Here is a 21,224-nt window from a genome sequence, read left to right on the forward strand (position 1 = left end):
TAAATTAATGGTGGATTACAGTGGATGTCAGACATGCCATAGATAGAAATGGCTAATTCCAAGGTAACGAAAACACAAAAACACCATAAATATCACACATGGGTCCCTTAAGTTTTCCATATTTTGAATTACATTTGGAGTAAAACTCTTAAACTCTTAATTTAGCTGTTATTGTGCTGTATCTGCTGAACCGGTGGTTATGTGTGATTTTTTCTTTTCCTGTAATGTTCTAGCTCTGCTCCTTGGCTGTATAACTCTCTCCTATCCAGGCCAGGAGCTGAGGAGAGCTGATCCCCGGAGGTTGTTTTAGCTTTTAATGAGTGATCTCTGTATTGATTTCTCCGATATTCTTATGTATCCACGCTTGCTCTGACAACAGGGGCTTTGTTCTCGGATTGAACCGGGCCGTGAGAATGATGAGAATGTGAAGGTGAATCCACCCGGAAGGAAATCTGTGTGAGCGTGTTTATTGTTGCATCACAGTCAGTAAGAATGTGTTTGTTGGTCTGTGTGCTCGTGAGTGCTTAGATGTGTGTGACATTAGTATGGATTGCCACGTGTCCAGGACTTGCAGAAGCTGACTCTCACAGTGCACATTAATAGGGTAGTTGTGGAGATGGGATCCTCTCTCTTGTTGCATATTACACATGCAATTATACCTCTGGCCTCCCAATGTGCCATCGCCGTTATCAGGTGGAAACAGACTCTCTTCCTTGCAGCCTGTGTATGCCTGCGAGAGAGCGAATATTCAGCCGTGAATTTTAACATTTATTGCACGTGGGCTCCAGTCTCTCCAGCAGATAATGCATCGAGTCAAACTCTCCTTTCTGCTATTCCCTCCCAACCTGGTTTTCTCTCATTTCTCTCCTGCAGAACCAAGCAGAGGCACACTACAAGGGCCACAAACACGCCCGCAAGCTCAAAGCCATGGAGGCCCAGAAGAACAGGCAGCGGCGAGCCGGGGAGGCCTCGTCCGCAGGACGGGACAGAGATAGAGACAGAGACAGAGACCGGGAACGAGATCGGGACCGGAGCAAGACGTCCACATCGGAGGCAGCTCTTCCAGTGCTCATGGATACAAGCTTAGTGGAGGGAACAAGTACGTGAAAGTGACAGTTTGTTTATCTGTTTATTAAAAGGATCCACATTAGCTGATGCCATGGCGATCAGCTACTCGTCCACATTACATGAATAAACACTGATGGTATTAATTTACTTAAAAAAATACATCAATATAGTCAATACATTAAAGGGACAGTTCACCCTAAAATCAAAAATACATATTTGTCTTCTTATAGTGCTTTTTATCCATCTGGATTGTTTTAATGTGAGTTTTGGAGATATCAGCTGTTGAGATATCTACCTTCTCGTGAATATAATGGACCTAGTTGGCACCTGACTTGTGGTGCTCAAAGCAGCTAAATATATATTCGAACAACTCAACAGCAACATCCCTTTCCAGAAAGTATGACCTGATTACCAAAAATAATTCACAGGCCTTGTTGCAGACCAGCAGCTACCACTGAGAACACTGAGACCATGTCCTCTGTATTTATCCTAGGTCTTTTTACATTTTTTTATTAGATGTATTTATATACACATGGGAATATATATATATATATACGTGTGTGTGTAGGTGTGTGTGTGTGTGCATTTCTTAAAATGTAAAAAAATATGGTGAGAAATTGCTGAAACTACTTAGCTGCATCATCATCCAGCGACTTTGCATGAACTTCTTTACACAAAGTGACATACATATAACAAGCTGCGCACATACAGAACTACAGTACAAGTTCAAATATATTAATTAATTTTTTTTTTTTTCTGTTGCATTTTTATGTTGTGGTTGGGTTCAGGTGTCCTGACCATTACAGTCATATATCTTTATTAAGAAAAAGCTTCTCCCTTTGTGTAGCCCTGTGAGTAACTTAACTTAAATGATCACTTATTGGTTGGATGAACTTGAGTAATGAGTGTTGAACCACCTGAAAAATACTGCAGCTGTGCTCCTCTGCTTAATTTGTTTTACAGTGAAAGTTATTTCAATACAATAAGAAACTGAAGTGAAAAAAGTGATTTTGGCCATATTTATGACTTATGTTGGGTTCCTGGCATTATCTCCAAGCAATTATTGTTACTCTCCAAATGCATTATACTGTTCAAAATTTTGGGGGGCTACGAGCCTCTCCAGCAGGGCTATGACTCATGACCTCACTATTTCATGTAGAAATTATTTTATTATGAAGTAGTTCTGGTCCTACGTCATTTCACTCAAGCTATGTAGTATTTTTTTTTTTTTGATTTTGCCTACTGTGTCCACACCTTTCTGTGCTTTTGTGTTTGTGCATATTTTGTTTGATGGCAGATTTAGTACACTGTGGCTACAAATTTATCCTTCATATGTTTACTTAAAGGGACAGTTCATCCCAAAATCAAAAACATATTTTTCCCCTGGTCTGTAGAGCTTTTTATACACCTAGATAGTTTTGGTGTGACTTGCTGAGAAGTATTGGCCGTAGACGCGTCTGCCTTCTCTCCAATATAACAGAGGTAAATGGCACTTGACTTGTGGTGATCAAAGCGCCAAAAAATACATTCGAAAAACAACACAACAGCCATCTAGTTCCTTTATACTGGAGAGAAACCAGACATCTGTACAGCTTCTATTTCCAAAACTCAGCAGCCCACACCATGATGGATAAATAGCGCTACAAGTACGAAGAAAACTATGTATTTTGGATGTTCGGGGTGAACTATCCCTTTAACAGACAAAAAGATAGGAAGAAAGCATGTTTTGATGATCACTCTATCACGCTTTGGTTCCTCTAATTCCTCCTTCTGCTGCATTTCATCTGTCTAAACCCCCTTTACCAATCCTCCTTTCACACCATTGACAGCTTCCATCTTCCTCCTCCTCCAATATCTTGGCCTCTGTTATCTCTTCCCCTCTGCTCCGCTGTGTTACACTTTGAGATTACATCTTCTGTACACCTTATCCTTCACCCTTTCGCTCTTCTATCCCCTCTGTGTTCCTCTGCATCGGAACCTCAGCAAATTCAACCCACTCTATCCCCATCAAAACCCGTCCAACCTGGCCCTCCGTCCCCGTGCCCGGTGATGGATGGAGGAGCTCCAGAGCTGTGGGATTGTGGGATGTCTGGGAGCAAGAGATGCTGTGTAAATAAAAGGGCCGGCAGAGATCGATCGCAGCCTCACTGGGGTCGTTTTTACCCCCTTTGCCTCTTAATTTCCACCTCTGGACTCCCCTTCACTCCCTCCTATCTATCTCAGTTAGATACACTCTGAGAAATAAAAATGATAACTAGAACCCTACAGGGTTCTTCGACTTGTAGGACTAGGAAAAAGTTTTTCAGTACCCGGTAGAATCTTTTATAACATTTAGAGAGTTAACTAACATAAAGGGTTATACCTAGAATCATCTGTGAAAGGATTCTACAGAGAAGCCTTGTATAGTGCAATGGTTCCACCCAGAACCCTCTCTGGCAGTTCTATCCAGAACCTTCTAATGGTGCCATCAAGAACCCACCCAAGGGGTTCTAGTGAGTACCTTTTCATAGTCCAAGGGTTTTATCCAGAACACAGTCAGGAGTTCTATAGAGGACCCTTTTGTAGTCCGAGGGTTTTATCTAGAACTCAACCAGGGGGTTCTACAGATAAACCTTTTATACTTCAAGGGCTTCATCTAGAACCTTCCCAATGAATTCTACTGAAAGCTGTTCTGTATTCCAGAGGTTTTGTGTAGAACACACTCAGAGGGTTCTAACAACAACCCTTTAATTTTATGGTACAAAGAACAACAACGACATGAACAAAAGAGTTCCTCAAGGATTTAAACAATCTCTTTTTTCTAAAAAAAAAAAAAAAAAGGATTCTTTGGATTAAAGAGTTCTTAATGGAACTTACAGAAAACCCGTGACAAGCCCAAGAAAGGGTTCTTCAGAAGAACTTTTTGGAACCCTTATATCTAAGAGTGTAGGGAGGGTATTGTTGCACAATTGGTGAATTTGTGCAGCGTGAAAAGAACAACACACACAGAGCTGCTGGCAGAGTTGAGAGGAAGCAAAATAGTGGTGAGAGTTTTCATTTTAAAGGGCTTTCATATAGAAAGAAAGGAAGAAATCTTTTTAAAATGTTTTCACCTTGGTGGTGTAAATATAGACATTTTAACTTCTGATAAAGAAAGAGGAGTGCATTGGTTTCCTTTCAGCAGAATATAAATGTTGACGTTTCCACACGACACAACTGCAAGCATGAGAGCATGAATTGCTCCGATGGCTCTTTGACTGCAGAGTGAGCCCATTACCTTCTCATGTTGCACTCGTCTGGGTCCACACTTTTCATTTATCCATCCAACGTGATGGAAGCGGAGGAGCGGTAGAGCAGTTTTCCCCCCCTCTCTCTTCTACTTTCCTACTTCATCCTCCCCTCCACTTCCCTCGCCCCGGAGAAGATCACTATCTGAGCAGAATTTCAAAATGTGCCTGGATGCAAGATGGAATATTAGAGAAGAGATATGAATGCACTGAGAGAAAGAAGAGGGAGACAGTTTGTACTTTACCCCCGCCCCTTCCTATACGCATACAGACATGCACACTTTTCTTGCCTTGAGCACTAAGAGTCTCCTTCAGAAAGGAGAAAGTGGACAAAAGACTGGGAGCCTGATAACGCTCTCATCAAATCTCATTTTAATATTCCGCCGTTGCAAAAGAGAGCTCTGAAAGAGGGAAGCAGCAGTGGAGACGAAACGAGATGATGAGTGGAAAATGAAAGATAAGATGAAATGAATGACGGAGACGGGGGGGGGGGCGGATAAGAGAGGAAAGGGTGGAGGAGGGGGTCATTGGAGAGAGAAAGTAGATAAGTCATAGCTAGTTTTTATGCTGTGAATAATTTTACAGTTCCAAGGCAATTTTGTGAGGAGGAACACTCTTTAATAAGCCCAATTGTGTGATTGGCCTAATGTGAAATTGAAATGCAGCAGTGCGAGCCAGTGGTGGTATGCACCACAATGCCAACCTGTAATGGAATAGCGCTCCAAATTAACACTCTATGAAATGAGTTATGTCTGCCATGAAGCTGGTGGGAGCTGTCTGAGGGTAATGCCCACATTGTCTGCCATCAGGAACCAATAACACACCTGTCGGCTGGTGCTCTGAGCAGCCAGTCTGGCCCCGAGTAAACAGACTCTAGACCCACAAGGTCAGCCTCTTCAGCTCCATTAGAATAATGCACAGTTAGACGCAGGCAGTTACTGCCATGTGTATACACCAGCTTTTTACTGTGACGTGTTGGATGGACTTGAAAGTCCACTTTCTCTAAGGTACACAGGAGCAAATGATGAGTCATAAATTGCTTTCCAAGTGTATTTGGGTAAGTGCCACAGTGGAGTGAACCAGTCTGAAGTCTGAAATCTTATCTTTGCTCAGTTTAGGATGACATTTAGGATTTTTGGCATTACAGAAACATGTTTCCGAACGTTATTTTGGAAATAATCTGATCTCATCTTAGGGTAGAAATTCAGCCATTACTGAACTGTCCTAACTGAACAGTTTCCTGAGTTAGGAATCTTAATTTAGGATGGCATAGACCTTGTCCTAAATTCATAATAACTATCCAAAAATGGCATCAGTACTGTTGTTAGGGCTGTATGATAATGACAGTGAAGATGGGGAACATCATGAGCAGCGAAATATTATGATTGAAGCCATATAATGACAGTTTAAATTTCCCAGACAACGTATTAATGAATATATATCAGTAAGACAATTCATTTTGAATTTGATCAACATGCTGCGTCTGCAAGAAAACTTCTTCCCAAAAGGTGGGATTTCCTTTCCTCCACGCAACACTATTAATTCCTCCCCCCCACAAGTTGACATTTCTAGTTAGGATTTCCTAAGTTATGGTGCATTCCAATTGGAATGGAAAGCTGGAATTTCCAAAATCCCAGTTGGAACGCCTCCTGAAGTAGGATTTCCAACTCGCTAAGTCAGAGAAATCTCATCAACCCCGACCTCAAAATTCCAAATGTGTGACCCGCACATCAACAGTGAAAGCAGTTCATTAGCATTTGTGCCTCATTAAATCAGTCACACACACAGCGCTGTCTGTGGACGTGTTGCCACGGTGTTTGCATGCGCAAAATATTATGGAATGTGTTATCGAACTATTACTATTTTCAGGATTTTTGTCTTTATTGTAGAGTGAGAGCTGCATATAGTTCATTAATTACAAATTAATTACTAATCTTTAATAAGAATAAAACAAAATCATGGTTAATTGTTAATAAGTGCATAATAAAGGATTAATTAACCTAAGTTTTGTTTAGTTAGTTAAAGTCAGTAAATGTGTTTGTAATGTTGTTGTAAGCAATTATTATTAGTATTAAGCAGTCTGTAAATTGTTTACAATTTTCTCATAAGTGCTTATAAATTTCTTACAGTCTAACAATAAACATGTTTATTATGCTATATGCTAACATGTATTAATGTTCATAAGCGTCTTATGTTTAAGTGAAAATGCCTATATGTGTCATTTTGCAGGGAAATGACAAACAATGCATTTTGTTGTCATTTGGAGGCCAAACACAAATGCAAGACCTTAAACTGCTCAAGTACCAACACAGTTTCCAGTGGGGATGTCCTATGTGTTTCAGACTAGCAATAACTGTCCCACATGCTGCACACAAACTTTTTTCCCTCTTACAAAAATCCTAGTTGCAGTAAAACCTTCCAACATCTGTTACTTTCTGCAGCTATTCTGTCATTCGGTGTAGCAGAACAATTCGTAGGCACAGGAGGAAGACGGGGAAGAGCAAAGACGATGTTTCCAATCTTACAAAAGGGACTAATCGATGCTTATAAACCATGTCCCAGACCAACAAAGGAGGGAGTTAGCACACAGTGACTGAGCATGTGAGAGAGCAGCAGGCCGAGTGCCCACAGACAGAGGGTCTGCATCAGTCGTGACGAGCATCAATCATCCTCGGCTTTGATTGACTCCCACTGTTGAAACTGTCTTTGCAGGGAGTCTGTCTGTCACCACAGTAATGATTATTTAAAGCAAGGGGGTTTTCTCCAGGGAAGTTGTTTATGTTCTGAAGCCGCCTTGAAACAGAGCTCGCCTGCTAAACCGAGCGCTCGGTGTCTGTATGTGTGTGGAAGCGTGTGCATAATGAGTCCAATAATCATATTCATTTGCTGTTTGGCTGTGGTTAAAGTTCTCAGCGGATCAATCTGCTGAATTGAGATCTCTTCAGATGTGTTTACACTCTAAAAGCCTGTCAGATTTAATTGGACTGTTAAAGCGTGGATTAAATTCTTTTCATGTTAAAGAAAACTGACGATTGCCAGCATAACATTGATCCAAATATCCATAATGTGCCGCTGTTTATTCTGCTCCACAGAGGCCCTGCTGGCACTGCCAATATTCTGGCCTTTGTTCTGACAGTTTGCCAATGTTGGTGGCAGTTTCTCTTGTCATGTAGATGGTCACAGAGCAAGAAAAGAAAGGCATTTTTAGGAAAGAGGCTGGGAAAGTGAAGGTGTTTATCAAAATGTTTTGACCCCAATCTGCAGCACAAGCAGCTCTTTCTTACAGCTTCCAATCAGGGCTGCAGTTTTCAAATATCTTATTTTTTTAAATACTCAATGAATCTTTTCAGTCTGTGAGATGCCTGAACTGTTGCCCATTACAAATTCTCAGAGGTGCAATCTTGAATATAAAAACAACAATCAGGACTCCATGTAGCAACGCACGCTTCTGCTGCCTCAGCCAGCGCTCTGAGTACACATTTATTTTTTTTAATGATTGAGGGTGATTTGGTTAGCCATGCTAATGTTTTAATATCATAAAAGGTGCCCCATATCAATGCACTTAGTTTTATTGTTGGATACTTTATATAATAACCTGCTTGTACCTTTGTAAGAATGCAGAACAGAATGAAAGAAATATTTTTGTTTGATGAAAATGAGGGGTTCTTTTTTGTGGCACAGTATGGGGTAGTTTTATTTTTATAGCTTGGAACATTTGTCAAACAAAACTGAATAATACACATAGATTATGAGATGAGTTTATTTGATGCATCTCCAGTATGAAGGCATACAGAATATACCTTTCATGTTTTCCTATAATTTGAATATTTGGTCCCACGTCTGTGTACTTTTAAGCCTGTTTGGGCATCTTTTGGTGCAAGATACTGCATTGATATCAGATTACGGATCCCCAGCTGAGTAGATTTTAGCACTATTTTGTTCTACACATTTCCAGTGTAGCATTGTGATGGTCAACTTGAGAATTTATCAACATTTAGGTCAAAGTCTTTTGAAAATCTGCAGAGAATTCCAGTTGCTGTTGCAGCTGTGCCCGCAGTATGAAGAGTTAAAGCCTATGTGTGTCTATGTAAATTAATAGTGACAGAAAATTTAAAAAGTCATCTCTGTTTGGAGTAACACTTATGTGTGAGGTCTCTTGAATATTTAATCTTGGGGTTAAGGTAAGGGTTAGGTTAATAAACTTTTTAGTCTAATGTTTTGCGAGCTTAGCCTGACAGTAGTACATGACACAGATGATATGTGAAAAAATCAGGTTCCTCTGGCTCCTATTGACATTTGCAAGATTACACCTTGCCTGAACTAAAAACTAATAATTTCAGCACTAACTTCATTGGAATTTTTTTTCTTGGCTGGCTGTTAAAGTTGGGGCTTTTTAAGAATTCAGTCACCTTAAACTCTGTAGATAGCTAAAATGAGTCTTTCATGAGGTCCTTCATGATCTTAGTCGTTGGATTTTCCAGGGCTTTGATTCCCAGCAGCCTCCATGTCTTCCTCTGTGAGGTTCCTGCTTAAATCCATTGATCAGTATCACTCCCCTCCAGAGACTTCTCAGGTGGCCCTGTCTTTCACATAAGCTCAGGATCATACCTACCCCCCCTGCCCCCCCACAGAGGAGCTCAAATCCCTCCGGGGTCACTCTCATTACAGCGGGGGGACTGTCTAATCTTGCTCCCACATATAGGTTCTTTTTCTGTGGCGGGAATGGAAGAGGAAGGCCCTTATCTCCAATGATGAATTTACTCGGAGACGTAAAAGGGAAAATCAATGGAGCACAGTTGCATTGAGGAGGGTTGTGAGTGTGTGTGCGAGGAGAAAGCACACTAAATGAAATGGAGATATTCAGCGAGTGTAGCGCGCACTGCTCTGGGGTGAAGTGTGTGACTCCCCTGGGAGGGCAGTGGGGTGAAGGGGAGATGTGTAATGGAACTCCAGTGACTTATCGGCTCGGCTTGCCAGTCGATGGGTTTGTTTATATTGACTCAGACTCCGGGTCCACTTGATATTTGAATAGTGAGGGGAGAGTGAAGAAGAGGGTAGGGAGGAAGGAGGGAGGGAGGGGGGAGGCTGATGCCATTTTCTTGCCCAAACCAATGCTAATCTAGTCTGTTCCACATGGTCAAAAACAAAGCTAGATACTATATCAGAAAATGCCACAAAGCCAGCACTTGAAAAGCACTTTTAATGTTGGCGCCAATATTGTATTAAAAGTGAAAGCAGTAATTTGGAGATTGATTCAGCCAACTTTATATTTGCACTCAAAAAGTTAAGTCAATTGAAAGACTGTTTTGCTGTTTAAGCATGCAAGGTGAATTTTCTCGCTATTTATTCAGGCTTGTTGTTTTTTTCAGGCATCAAGCTTTGTTGGGGTTATATTAACTGCAATGGAAAAAGCTTATTGGGTTAGTTATTTGAAAAAATGTAATCAACTACTTTTTTCATGTTGGAAAAAGTGCATCAATTTCTCCACAAAAGGCACGTAGTCATAAAATTTCCTACATTATTTTCATTTCCCAGCACAGCTCTGTCAAAGGAACCTTTAAAGGCAGACTATGTAGGATTTTCCTTTAAAAAAACAAAATGTCTAGACCAGGGGTCTTAAACATTTTTCAGGCTATGGGCCCCTTAGGGATGTCAACCTCATTTTCATTTGGTTGTAAATGAACGTTACAATGGCAGAAACCTATATATTTCAGATTGTTTCAGTTTGGGTAAGCTACAAGAGAGGCATCAAATTAAAAATGTATATTTGCCTAAAAATGACATAACAGCATTTTGCTAGCCTGCTGATATTGACGGTACTAGCTACAAACACTCGGCTAACGTGCCACTGCTGGAAAAAGTTATTTAATACTGAGACACTATCTAGCATATTCTGATATCTAGTGGACACCTTCAGTGCCCGATTAAGAAAATCAGGATGCATTCTGGGACATGTGGTTTACGGACACTGTACTTTATAGTCTTTGCTGATCTTTTCTCATATTTGCCCATAACTTCTGAGTTAGCGGCTGTTATACCACAGCTAATGTGCAGCACTTCAGCTCTGCTCTCTGCACTTCACCTTGTGGTTTCTAAGCTGGGGGGTATGTCAGTGTCCCAATGCTCGTGAAGTTATATGGGTAGCCTTTTGTCAGTGTTAACTAACACGCTGCCTTCTGCATGTATTTTCATATTTTTCATTATTGTTACTATTTTTAAGACATTTCTGGGCTTCCATTTTTGAGGGCTGCCATCACAGGGTTGTGTTTGATGTCAGTCAGACTGCACACATGCGAGTTAAGTACAGGTTTACCTGTCACCGTCTTTGCTGCCTACCCCACACCCAACAGGGAAAACTGCAAGCCACCACTGAATACAATGGAAATTACTGCAAAGAAAAGGAAATGCAGCCACGGCAAAGACTGGGAAACTATTGTGTGCTACTGAATCAACCATAAGAGATGTCATGAAGGAGCGGGATAGAAATGTTTATTCTTCTATATCAACATTTTAGACTAGCTCTCAGCACTGGTAAGGAGACACACATTGTCCCACATTTTGTTTGTTGGGATCTGTTCACTCTATTCATCATATGGCTCCAAATGAAAGATAATGCTGTTCTGTAACTGCTGAATTTGTAAGCCATGGGTTTCTTTTTACTGACAAAATATTTAATATAAGAATTAAGTGACTAGAAACAAATCTCACAAGTTATTAAGACACTCAATGGGAAAGAGAGAAATGTACACAAATGTATTCTTTTGTTATTTATTCTCCTGAATGCTGTAATCTTAGTCAGCACTCCTCTGGCAGCAACACATCTCTCCATTTTTTCAGGGCAAAAAACCCCCAGTGACTGCAGGTTTAAATGAACCACAGTTTGCTGATGTCTTCCTTTGTTTCTACCTTTTTTTATGCAGGTCCTCAGTCTGATCTAGAACCAGCCAACCTGGAGGCAAAACTCGAGGAGAGTCCCAGGAGCTCAGTGATGCTGACGCCAGTGTCTGAGGTTTCCTCTGTGGAGCTGGTCACGCTTTCCCCTCCTCAGATTTCACCTTCCTCACAGCTCTCAGAGACGGCCTCAGACACCAGCGCCCCCGAAGTCCCAGAGGCTGCAGAGCCCGCGGGCCCGACCACTGAGTCAGGCAGCCATGCAGACACATCCAGCACAAATGAGGAGCCACGCACAGATGAGGACAAGGACCCCAAGAAGAGCAAGGCTCATCTCCATTGTCCTGTCTGTAAAGTCACGGTCAACTCTGTCTCCCAACTGGAAGCACATAACAGTGGTATAAGGCCTATACATTTGAACAAATATAAGCCTGTAATATTATTTGATTTGAACCACAACAAACCTCTCAACTCTCTTCTCTTTCCAACAGGTACAAAGCACAAACTGATGCTGGAAGGTCACAGTGTTCTGCCTCGACGCAGGGGGAAAGTGGTGGCTGCTCGTGCGGGCTGCAAAAGCAAGCGGCTGGGCAGCAAAGGCAGCGTCGGGGTGCCCAGCAAGAACTTTCAGTGTGAAGTGTGTGAGATCTTTGTGAACTCTGAGACTCAGCTTAGCCAGGTAAGGGTCAAAGGAAACATGAGTATTTAGGTTTATATGTCTGCTTAGTTGACCAATTTATTTACATCTGACAATGTGCATTTTGTCGTAGGCCACTGTAAATGAAGAATATTTGAGATTTCACATTTTTGAGTCAAGAGTTTCTGCAACTACGGACATTTTTAAATTTTGGATTTATGTTAAAATTTGTCATATGATGCTGGATAAAAATATACAGAGTCTTGGCATAAAAATAATTACTAAATACTGTGATTTAATTAATTTTATGAAACATTTTTTAGTCTATAAATTTTCCATTGCATAGGGGAAACTTTGAAATTCCCTTTTTATATCATGATGCACAAAGCTTGATGAAAATACATTTCAATGTCTTAAAATATGTCAGAAATTAAAAAAGGTAAACTTATAAAATGAATGTTATTGTAATGTAAGGACATTTTGTATAAGAATGAGTGGTGAAAAACATAAAGATATTAATATATTATCTAGATTAAAATCATAACAACTATGTGCGATTTTGTTTTTTACTTGTTTATATGTATTAAAGTTGATACAGGTTGATTTTTTCAATTAAGGAGAGTTAAAAATGCCAATAGTTGCCGAAACACTCACAAATGGATGATACGGAGTAATTCTTCATGCGGTGGCTGGCTCCAAAAGCAAGTCAATCCCCATAGACACCCATATTAAAATGGCAAACTTTACAGGAGAAATACACGTTGTCAGCCCGGTACAAAAACGGTTTTGGTCTCTGTAAGTAATTACCCCATTCATGACAACTGAATTTTTATATAATTCACCTGCTAAAATTATATTAAGACTCAAATTTATGCATAATTAAGGGTGTGAATACTTTGAGTGACAGGTTGGTGCCGTCACAGGTCAGTTCATTGCTTCCCAACAAGTGAAAAGACAATGGGACAATTATACTTTGTCAGATTCTCTACATTCATACAACTTGTAATCTGAATCAGGAAGTACAGACGTCAGAGAAAAATGGCCGCCATGTGAATATGCTGAATGGCTCCTCAGAAACCCATGGGTGATGTCATTGAGACAACGTCCATGTTTTATAAAGCCTATGAAGTGTGAAGAAGTGGTGAACTTATGACCTAACTGAACTTTTAGCACCACAAAAGACATCAGAACTTTTTGGCTGCAAAGTATCAGAGTGGGAGGACAAAACGTCAGGAGCTATCACTCTGGGACCTCTCCAGCTTTCCTGTGCTGTGTGAAATGAAAGATGAGGAGGAAAGCGGGGGCTTGGCGAAGTCCTGCAGATTTGTCAAGGCATACTAAGTGAGAGTGTTGCTAACCTGATAGGATTTTGCTCAGAAAGGCCACAGAACTGCTGTTGACTCTGCAGGGAAAAGCGCTCTCGCCCAATCACATCAGGCAGCGGAGAAAATGTTGCGTATAATTACCTCACCTCCACAGACAGATGATGTGGCCACAGAATTAATCAGAAAACAGAACTGCCTGCACAAAGTTAGCAATTACCTTACACATCAAGAGATATTACAAGCTGAAGTTAAATCAGGCTGACCTCTAATGTTACAATTATAAAAGCTATCACAAGTTATGTGTATTAAAATGATAAATATGAATGATGGGATTTTAAATACCTTACTTAATCCATGAGACCATTTTAACATAACCTTGATGGAGGATGACTTAAATCAAAGCAGCGGTTTCATTTACAGCCACATGAATGGAGCCATTGAAAGCAGGTTGTGTGAGTGCGGCATATTTTCAAGCAGCAGCTATTTTTCCACATTAGACAGATATCATCTGATGCTATAACTGCAAAGCTCTTCAGTGAGCAGGCATTTATTTACCACTCATAATTGCAAGCTGCTAATGCCTCCTGTATTTAATTTTCTGGTTACATTGGCATCAAACCAGGTTGGGGAAGTAATTTCTCCCCTTTTGATGTTCATTAAATAGTACATCTGAGTGAAGGGATTGTCTTGGAAGCTGGAGTGGAATGTGGAAAAGATACCGGTTGCTTTAGCCTTAAATGCATTCCACCAGTCTTATATAAACATCCCGTCTCCCAGGAGGACATAAGCCTGTTAGTACTGCAGCCAGAGAAGGACACAGTGTGTCTGCTGTAGGAAGTAATGTGATGTAATTTCTGTGCACTTCAGTCATACTCAATGTGTATCCATTATTAATTCAGCAGATAACATTTGAAGTTGTTCCACTGTGGTACAACAGATGCTTGTTAGCTCACTGATGGTATTTCTGTTGGTCTCGGCAGCACATGAATAGCAGAAGGCACAAGGATAGGCTGGCCGGAAAACCACCCAAACCCAAATTTACCCCCCACAGCAAGAGCCAGCCAAGCTCCAGCTTAGCGGTAAGTCTCAGCATGAAGACACAGACAAACAAAACACTGTCACGCAAATATGCGCGCATGCACACACACTCGAGGAAGACAAACACAACATAATTGCCTTTCTCAGACAGCAGATATGCTTGAACATGCTGTACACATGTGCCAAAACTGGAAGAAATTCAGCTTAGCTTGTAAACTAATGCATTTTTAAACACCAGTTTTAATTTATCTCTGTTACAGTTAACTGATTTGACCCCGGCCCCGACAGACACACAGTTCAAAAAACACACTGAGCTCATTGCACAGCGCTCAGGGACTTCTATGTCTTAGTGAGGCAGCAGGTACACTCTGAGAAATAAAGGTTCTAACTAGAACCGTAAAAGGTTCTGCAGCTTATCCCCATAGAATAACCCTTTTTGGTTCCTGGTAGAAGCTTTTATACAGGTATCACTTGAACCCTTTACAGGGTTTTACCTAGAACCCAATATAAAGGGTTATACCTAGAACCAACTGTGAAAAGTGTTATGAGAGGTTCTAAAGAAGAACCCCTCTATGCTATAATCCACCCAGAAGCCTCTCTGGGGTTCTGTTCAGAACATTTCCCCCTACTAAGGGGGCGGACAAGAACCCACCAAGGGTGTTGCACTGAGAACCCTTTTATATGATGGTATGAAGAACCCTTGAAAAGAGCTCTTTAAAAAATTCAGCAACCCTCTCTTGGGTTCTGTCCAGTATCTTTCCACCTTCTAAGGGGGCTAACAAGAACCCACCCAAGAACACTTTTATACTCCAATGGTTACATCTAGAATCCACCCAGGGGGTTCTACTGAGAGCCCCTTTATATGATGGCACAAAGAACCCTTGACGAAATAGTTCTTCGAGGTATTCAGCAACCCTCTCTGGATTCTGTCCAGAATCTTTTTACCATCTAAGGGTGTTAACAAGAACCCAGCCATGGGGTTCTACCAAGAACCCTTTTATACTCCAAGAGTTTAATCTAGAACCCACTTAGGGTGTTCTACAAGGTAGGTAAGGGTTTTTATCTGCTTCTTCACCAACAAATGGTTCTGTGTTGAACCTCAGCTCTCCAGGTAGAACCCTTTTGGAACCCTTGTTCCTCAGAGTGTACTGTCGTAGAGGTTAAGCACACTGTTATACTCAGTGAGTCCCCTACCCCTGAGACAGGTCTAAAATAGTCCTGCTCTCCCCCACTGACCAGCTCTGACAACAGCAGCCTGAATCAGCACTCCAGATTAATCACTTCTCTGCTCCTGTCATATACGCACCTCCTCATCTCTCCTTCTCCCCACACTCCTCCTCCTCCTCTTCCTCCTCCTCCTCCTCCTCCTCCTCCATCCTACAGAACGTGAGATGGAGTGGCTATGCAGGCGTGGCTGTGTCTGCCATGAAGAAAGCGTTCAGCCAGTACAATCTCACCTCCCTCTCCTCGCAGGTCAGTGGCAGGAGAGGCCGAGACTGGGGTTGGATTGGAGGGCGAGAGCTTTAGATGGCTGAACTTTAGGCCTGGCCACGGGCAGGGGACTGAGCAGAGATAATGAAGGAATCATTGATTTTTTGTTGTTGTTGTTGTTGTTGTTTTATGAAGTGCTGCTCATTTTACTCACTGGTGGAGATATCAGTAGAGTTGTGAAGTGAGAGGAGCTATTTTGGGTGGTCCTGGTTACTGGCAGAAAAATTCCCGTTCATTCCTGTCGTACTTTTACGGCTTTGATGGGCATGTAACTCTCCCTTGAAATATCTCATTCTTCAATAACAAGTTGAAGATACGAGGCCGTGGGCAACAACACCCGAGGTATTTTCAGTAAGTAACATCGAATCACGGAGTTGAAAATTCTGTTACATGCACATGTAAGGACAAGAGGGAGCTAAAGAACACACTTCTGCAAAAACTGCTAATATAATCTGCAGCTAAAACCATTTGGTAAAACTTTATACTAACCAGAATTAATATATAACATTAACAACGGTCAAATGATGTTTATATATGCTTTATAATCCATTTATTAAGCAACTGTAAAGTTTTATAAACATAATTTGCAACTTCATAGTAACCATTCCAGATATTGTTTATAGTCAACATGTTCTCTTTCCCAACTGGTCAAATCCAGCAGCTTTCATGGGTTTTGCCGCCATTATAGTTTCTTTTACACATTTGGAAGGGGAGGGTGAGGCAAGGTGTTTGCAATGTGCAAAATCACAGATAGATGCTGCTAAATTACACACTAGTCTTTTAAAGAACTATTTGAAATGGGAATATATGACAGGGGAAAACACACCCTCCTACTTCACAACTCTATGGATGGACTTTAGCTCGACCTGAAGCTCAGCACTCAAAAAGCGTTTGAATCGTCTACAAGAATATGAAACATTTCTGATTACTGATTCTCCCCTCAGACCTCTTTTTATCATAAAAATATTTTGTTTCTTTGTAATGCTATGATAGAGAGCGGATATTTGAAGGGATAGTTAAAGTTTTTTGCAGTGGGGTTGTGTGAGGTACTTCTCCATAATCAGCGTGTAGCTACAGTAGATGGTGGTTGACGAGCACTCAGTTTGGAGAAGCAGCAGGAGTCCTGGTGCTAAAATGTGTACTGCTGTAACAGGCCTTGGTGCTTATAGGTTCGACATCGGTTTAAGTGAACGCTACATTCAGAAGATTTTTACCACTTTACCCTGCTGACAGGGAACCACCATTGTATAAACCAAATATTGCTCTCTTCAAAGCGACCAGACTCCAGTAATGTTACCTCGCAGAACATGGGATTTGCTGGTCGACAGCTGCCTCAAGTGGTTAGTTTGTTTGCGTTGTTGTGAGACTTTGGTGGATCCCATTAAAACACAAAAGTCACACATGGTACTCCTGCTGCTTCTTCAAACTGAGGCTTGTCGACTGCCATCTACTGTAGGTAATACACTGACTGTGGATAAATACCTCATACAACTCCACTTCAAAAAATTTGAACTATCCCTTTAACCCTGTTGCCTTGAAAGAGTCTGTAGTTTAGTCTGTAGTCAGCTTTGGTTCACAACCATTACACTGAATTAAAATGGCAGCCCTGGGGAGAGTAAGAACATATTAAGACATTCATAAAAACTTTTGCAGCAAACCTATAAATTCAGTGTTTTCCAAACAATTGTTACTTTGCTTATAAATCACTAAATACGCTACAGGGGAGTGATAGTGTGTATGATAAGTGTTGTATTCAGCAATTTTGTTGAAAAACCAGTCTTACAGGAGGGAGTGTTTAATGAGAAGGGAGTAGGAGCTGCATTGTGATTTGAGATGTTTTGGGCAAGTTATCCATGCATCAATATCATGGCCTTTTAAAGGGACAGTTCACCCCAAAATCAAAAATAGATATTTTTCCTCTTACCTGTAGTGCTGTATATACATAGATAGTTTTGGTGTGTGTGTCTCTCAAATATAATGGGACATCTGTGGGCAACATCTGTTTGAAGAAATCATGACCCAGTTGCTGATAATCTACAGACCTTGTTGTGAGAAGTTTCATGTCGATACTACTTTCTTTCTGCATTAGAATCTACTGGAGTAGACGCCACATTGGCCTTTGGATTGCAGGTCGACACTGCCACCATTTTTATTAGGTCAAAACTGATAAAACAAAGCACCATAAACGATCAACCGATCTCAGTGAGGGGCGTTATATTCAAGGATTAATAATCTACATGGTGTAAAAAAAAATATCCGACTTGTTCTATGTAGACCATAAACCTCTGAATATAACAGAAAATATGTATGTGGCTCAGCGGGTAGAGTGAGGTCATCCACTAATCAGAAGATTGGCGGTTTGATCTTCGGCTTCCACAATTCTGCATGTTGAAGTATCCTTGGGCAGGATACTGAACCCCACAGTGACCCCCAAAGGCATAGACCACCCTGTATGAGTGTGTGAATGGTGAGTTTCTCAGCGGCAAAGGCACCCTTGTTTGGCCTCTGGTTTTAGTGTATGAATGTGTGTGTGAACGTGTTAAAAGCACTTTGACTGGTCAGAAGATAAGAACAGCACTTTATACATGCAGTCCATTTACCAGTTTTGATTTGAAGGTGAACTGTCCTTTTCACATCCTTGAGCTTTAAACTAAATAACTGTCGTGGCTGAAACAGAGTGTGTCCATATTGCAGTCCATATACTGATGGTATTTATTGTGGAGCCATGTATAAGAATGCTTTCCTCTGTGTGTGCAAATTAGGGCCATGAGTTTTGGAAACATGTTTGCCCAGTCAAAGTGCTCTTCCCTGACTGTGTTCTTCTCTCACCTCCCACCGTTCCCCCTCTTGTCTTCTCCAGACCAAACTGGCCTTGCAGAAGCAGCTGACCAAGAGCTTGACAACTGGCTTCCTGCCCAGCCCCCTCACCCCGCCAACTCTGTGCACAGTGGCGACTAACCCGCTGGCTCTGCGCCACCCAGTGGGCACCACCACCTTCATCCAAACCCCCTTCCTGGGCCCTGCACTGTTTCGGCCTGCCCCGGGGCCTCTGCGGGCCACACACACGCCCATCATCTTCTCCCCCTACTAAAGACTGGACCCATCTCCCATCTGAGCGCCACCCATGTCCCTTTACCAAACCCCAGGCCCTCCTCAGTGTGACCCACATGACAAAGGCCACACGCAAACTATGCAGCCCGCCTGACTTACGATGGAAAGAGTGCACAAGCCCTTACGCTCAGTAGGCCATTCGGCCTGAGAGCTGTTCCTATCATAAAGGCCAAGATCCCCCATCATGCCTTCTTTCTGCTCCTCTTATCATGACCTAAGGAGGAGGACAGGCCTCCAGACAGTGACTGGTGGACAGAGGCCGCTTTTATAGCCATTTCATGGGTCAACGTGGTTTGGATTATGGATATTATTGTGTAATTTATTAGACAACAAATATAGACAAGTGTAGATGTATGTTTAGTGTGGTTGCCACAAAATAAGGTCCCTTTACTTGATGCTCTTTTAAAACATTTTTAACTTATTGGTTTGGGGGGTTTATGAAAGGCGGAAGATCATAGTTCATTGAAGCAGCTGAACGTGAGTCATCCTCCTGTACGGCTCGACAGGCCAGTCTCATTGATCAGTGTTTTCAGCTTAAAGGATCATCTGCGGTCAGTTTCATCCTGGATATGGCAACATGTCAAATTAAAACATTTGAAGGAGAAATGTGAGTCTCCACTGTGGGCGGTACGTGAAGCTATGAATACATACTCTATGTCCTGGGTGTGAAATGCCAGGGGGGATGGGGGAGGGATTTCCCCCTCTTTTCTTTTAATAACCCCCCTGAAGTCATTTATTTTTTATCCCCAGTGGGGATACCTATTATCCCTGCTTCTGGTCAGATGGAATAAATTAAATGCCTGCCGGTAGATGGTGCAAGTTGACAAGCCATTCTAGCTTAAAAAAAAAACATTGTCCAGGAATTCATTTTGCTTTTAAAAGACATCTAATAGCTGTCTATATGTAGACCAGATATCTAATTTTGGCAGTCAACAAAAGTTTAATAGATGTCCAACAACCCAAGTATACCCCAGCCATCAGTTAGATGGCTGTTGATCGACTACATGCATCTCAGTGACATTTTTCACCCTCTATAATGTGTAAATAATAGCTTCTCATCGCTTTGGACCCTCACCAAGAAACTACGTCCGAATTGCACAGTTGAAAACCAGAAAATAAAATGCCACACACAGGACTCAAACCCAGTTACCTGGACAAAGCTCATCTATTTAACCCACTCAACCACTTACATCTTTGTGCAGACTAATTTCACCTACGAGTGAAATATCACTTTGTCGAAAAACCCTCACACTAATCAATATCATCTCTCTTTCAAAGTTCAACTGAACAAACATTTCATTGAGACTATTTTTGGTGGACTAAATCGAGGCTATATGTAGCTGAGATGTTGATGTGGTGTCTGTTGCTTGCTGGGATGCTCCTGAGTGGACTGACTCGCGAATGGATCCAACTCTCGTACGTTGCAAGTGACGATGATGACTGCGCCTCACACTTAATAAATCCAGTTCAACAGTTCGTCACTGCCTTTGTCAAGTCAGCATTAATAACTAGCTTAGTGTTGACGTTAACTAGCTATCAAAAGTGAACACCGGTATGAAATGACAGCTAAGTATTTTTGTGCTGAAAAATGCAAAGAAAAAGTCACAATATGCCTATATTATAAGAATTAAAATTCTATTTAGGAAAATGTGCCCCGCTGATTTTTTTTTTTTTTTTTTTATAAACTGCACACTGTGTCTGTCTATTTATTGAAACCCCTTAGCATCATTTTGCATCTACAGCCCAAACACAGTTTCCCTAAGACCTTAACTTGTATAATTAAAACATTTCTTCCTCTCTTTCTGTCTTTCTGTGAGTCACCGCCACACTCAGTGCCCTCCAGATTTCTTTTCCTTCCCTGTATCCTCAGGATTAAGCACTCATTAAGGTCCAGAAAAGGTCAGCTTGTCAACTTGACTTTGTTTCAATTTGCAAATCTGTCTTCGGAGTGATTTTTTTTTTTTTTTCTTTTGTGCTCCAGTGCATCATCCACGCAAATGCAGCCTGAACGTTATGTTCTCGCCAAAGCTAGCGGCACGAAAACATTTTTGCAGCTATGGATGCCATTATTTCCTTCCCCTCATGGCTGCTCTTTTCCTTTTTTCCTTCCTCCTTCACCCCGCTGCCGTCACCTCGCTGTTGCTCTTGATTTTCTGCGGCGTTATCTCAGCATGAGATGGTGATGATGAGGAGCAGCAGGGAAAGCCTACCCCCCCCCCCCCCCCCCCCCCCCGACACATGCGCACACAATCACACATACAACAAAAACACAATGGATGACTTGACGATTTGATGGGATTTCAGAGCTCAATGAAAAGTTTGGATGACGGTGGGTGGGGAGGCTGCTCAGCCGGTATTTGATTGACATCCTGTTGAAGTGTCTGCACACAGCGTGGG

At 41.6% G+C, this 21,224-nt stretch overlaps 1 protein-coding gene across 3 annotated transcripts in view; it reads left to right on the forward strand.

Annotated features, from left to right (window-relative positions):
• The window catches only part of znf385c (zinc finger protein 385C), a 188,179-nt gene extending 167,679 nt beyond the window's left edge, over positions 1 to 20,500 (forward strand). For 2 of the 3 annotated variants that reach the window (XM_084744379.1, XM_084744381.1), the window contains 6 exons: positions 874 to 1,099; positions 11,255 to 11,623; positions 11,717 to 11,904; positions 14,168 to 14,266; positions 15,609 to 15,698; positions 18,577 to 20,500. In XM_084744379.1, coding sequence (XP_084600505.1) covers positions 874 to 1,099; positions 11,255 to 11,623; positions 11,717 to 11,904; positions 14,168 to 14,266; positions 15,609 to 15,698; positions 18,577 to 18,807 — 1,203 coding nt within the window. In that variant the 3' untranslated portion in view covers positions 18,808 to 20,500. The remainder of the gene's footprint in view (positions 1 to 873; positions 1,100 to 11,254; positions 11,624 to 11,716; positions 11,905 to 14,167; positions 14,267 to 15,608; positions 15,699 to 18,576) is intronic. The other variant, XM_084744380.1, reaches the window with a different exon arrangement.
• Positions 20,501 to 21,224: the final 724 nt, after the last annotated feature.

Source organism: Lutjanus erythropterus, chromosome 19, assembly GCF_056507025.1.
Source record: "Lutjanus erythropterus isolate fLutEry1 chromosome 19, fLutEry1.hap2, whole genome shotgun sequence".
NCBI classification, from domain to species: domain Eukaryota; kingdom Metazoa; phylum Chordata; class Actinopteri; order Lutjaniformes; family Lutjanidae; genus Lutjanus; species Lutjanus erythropterus.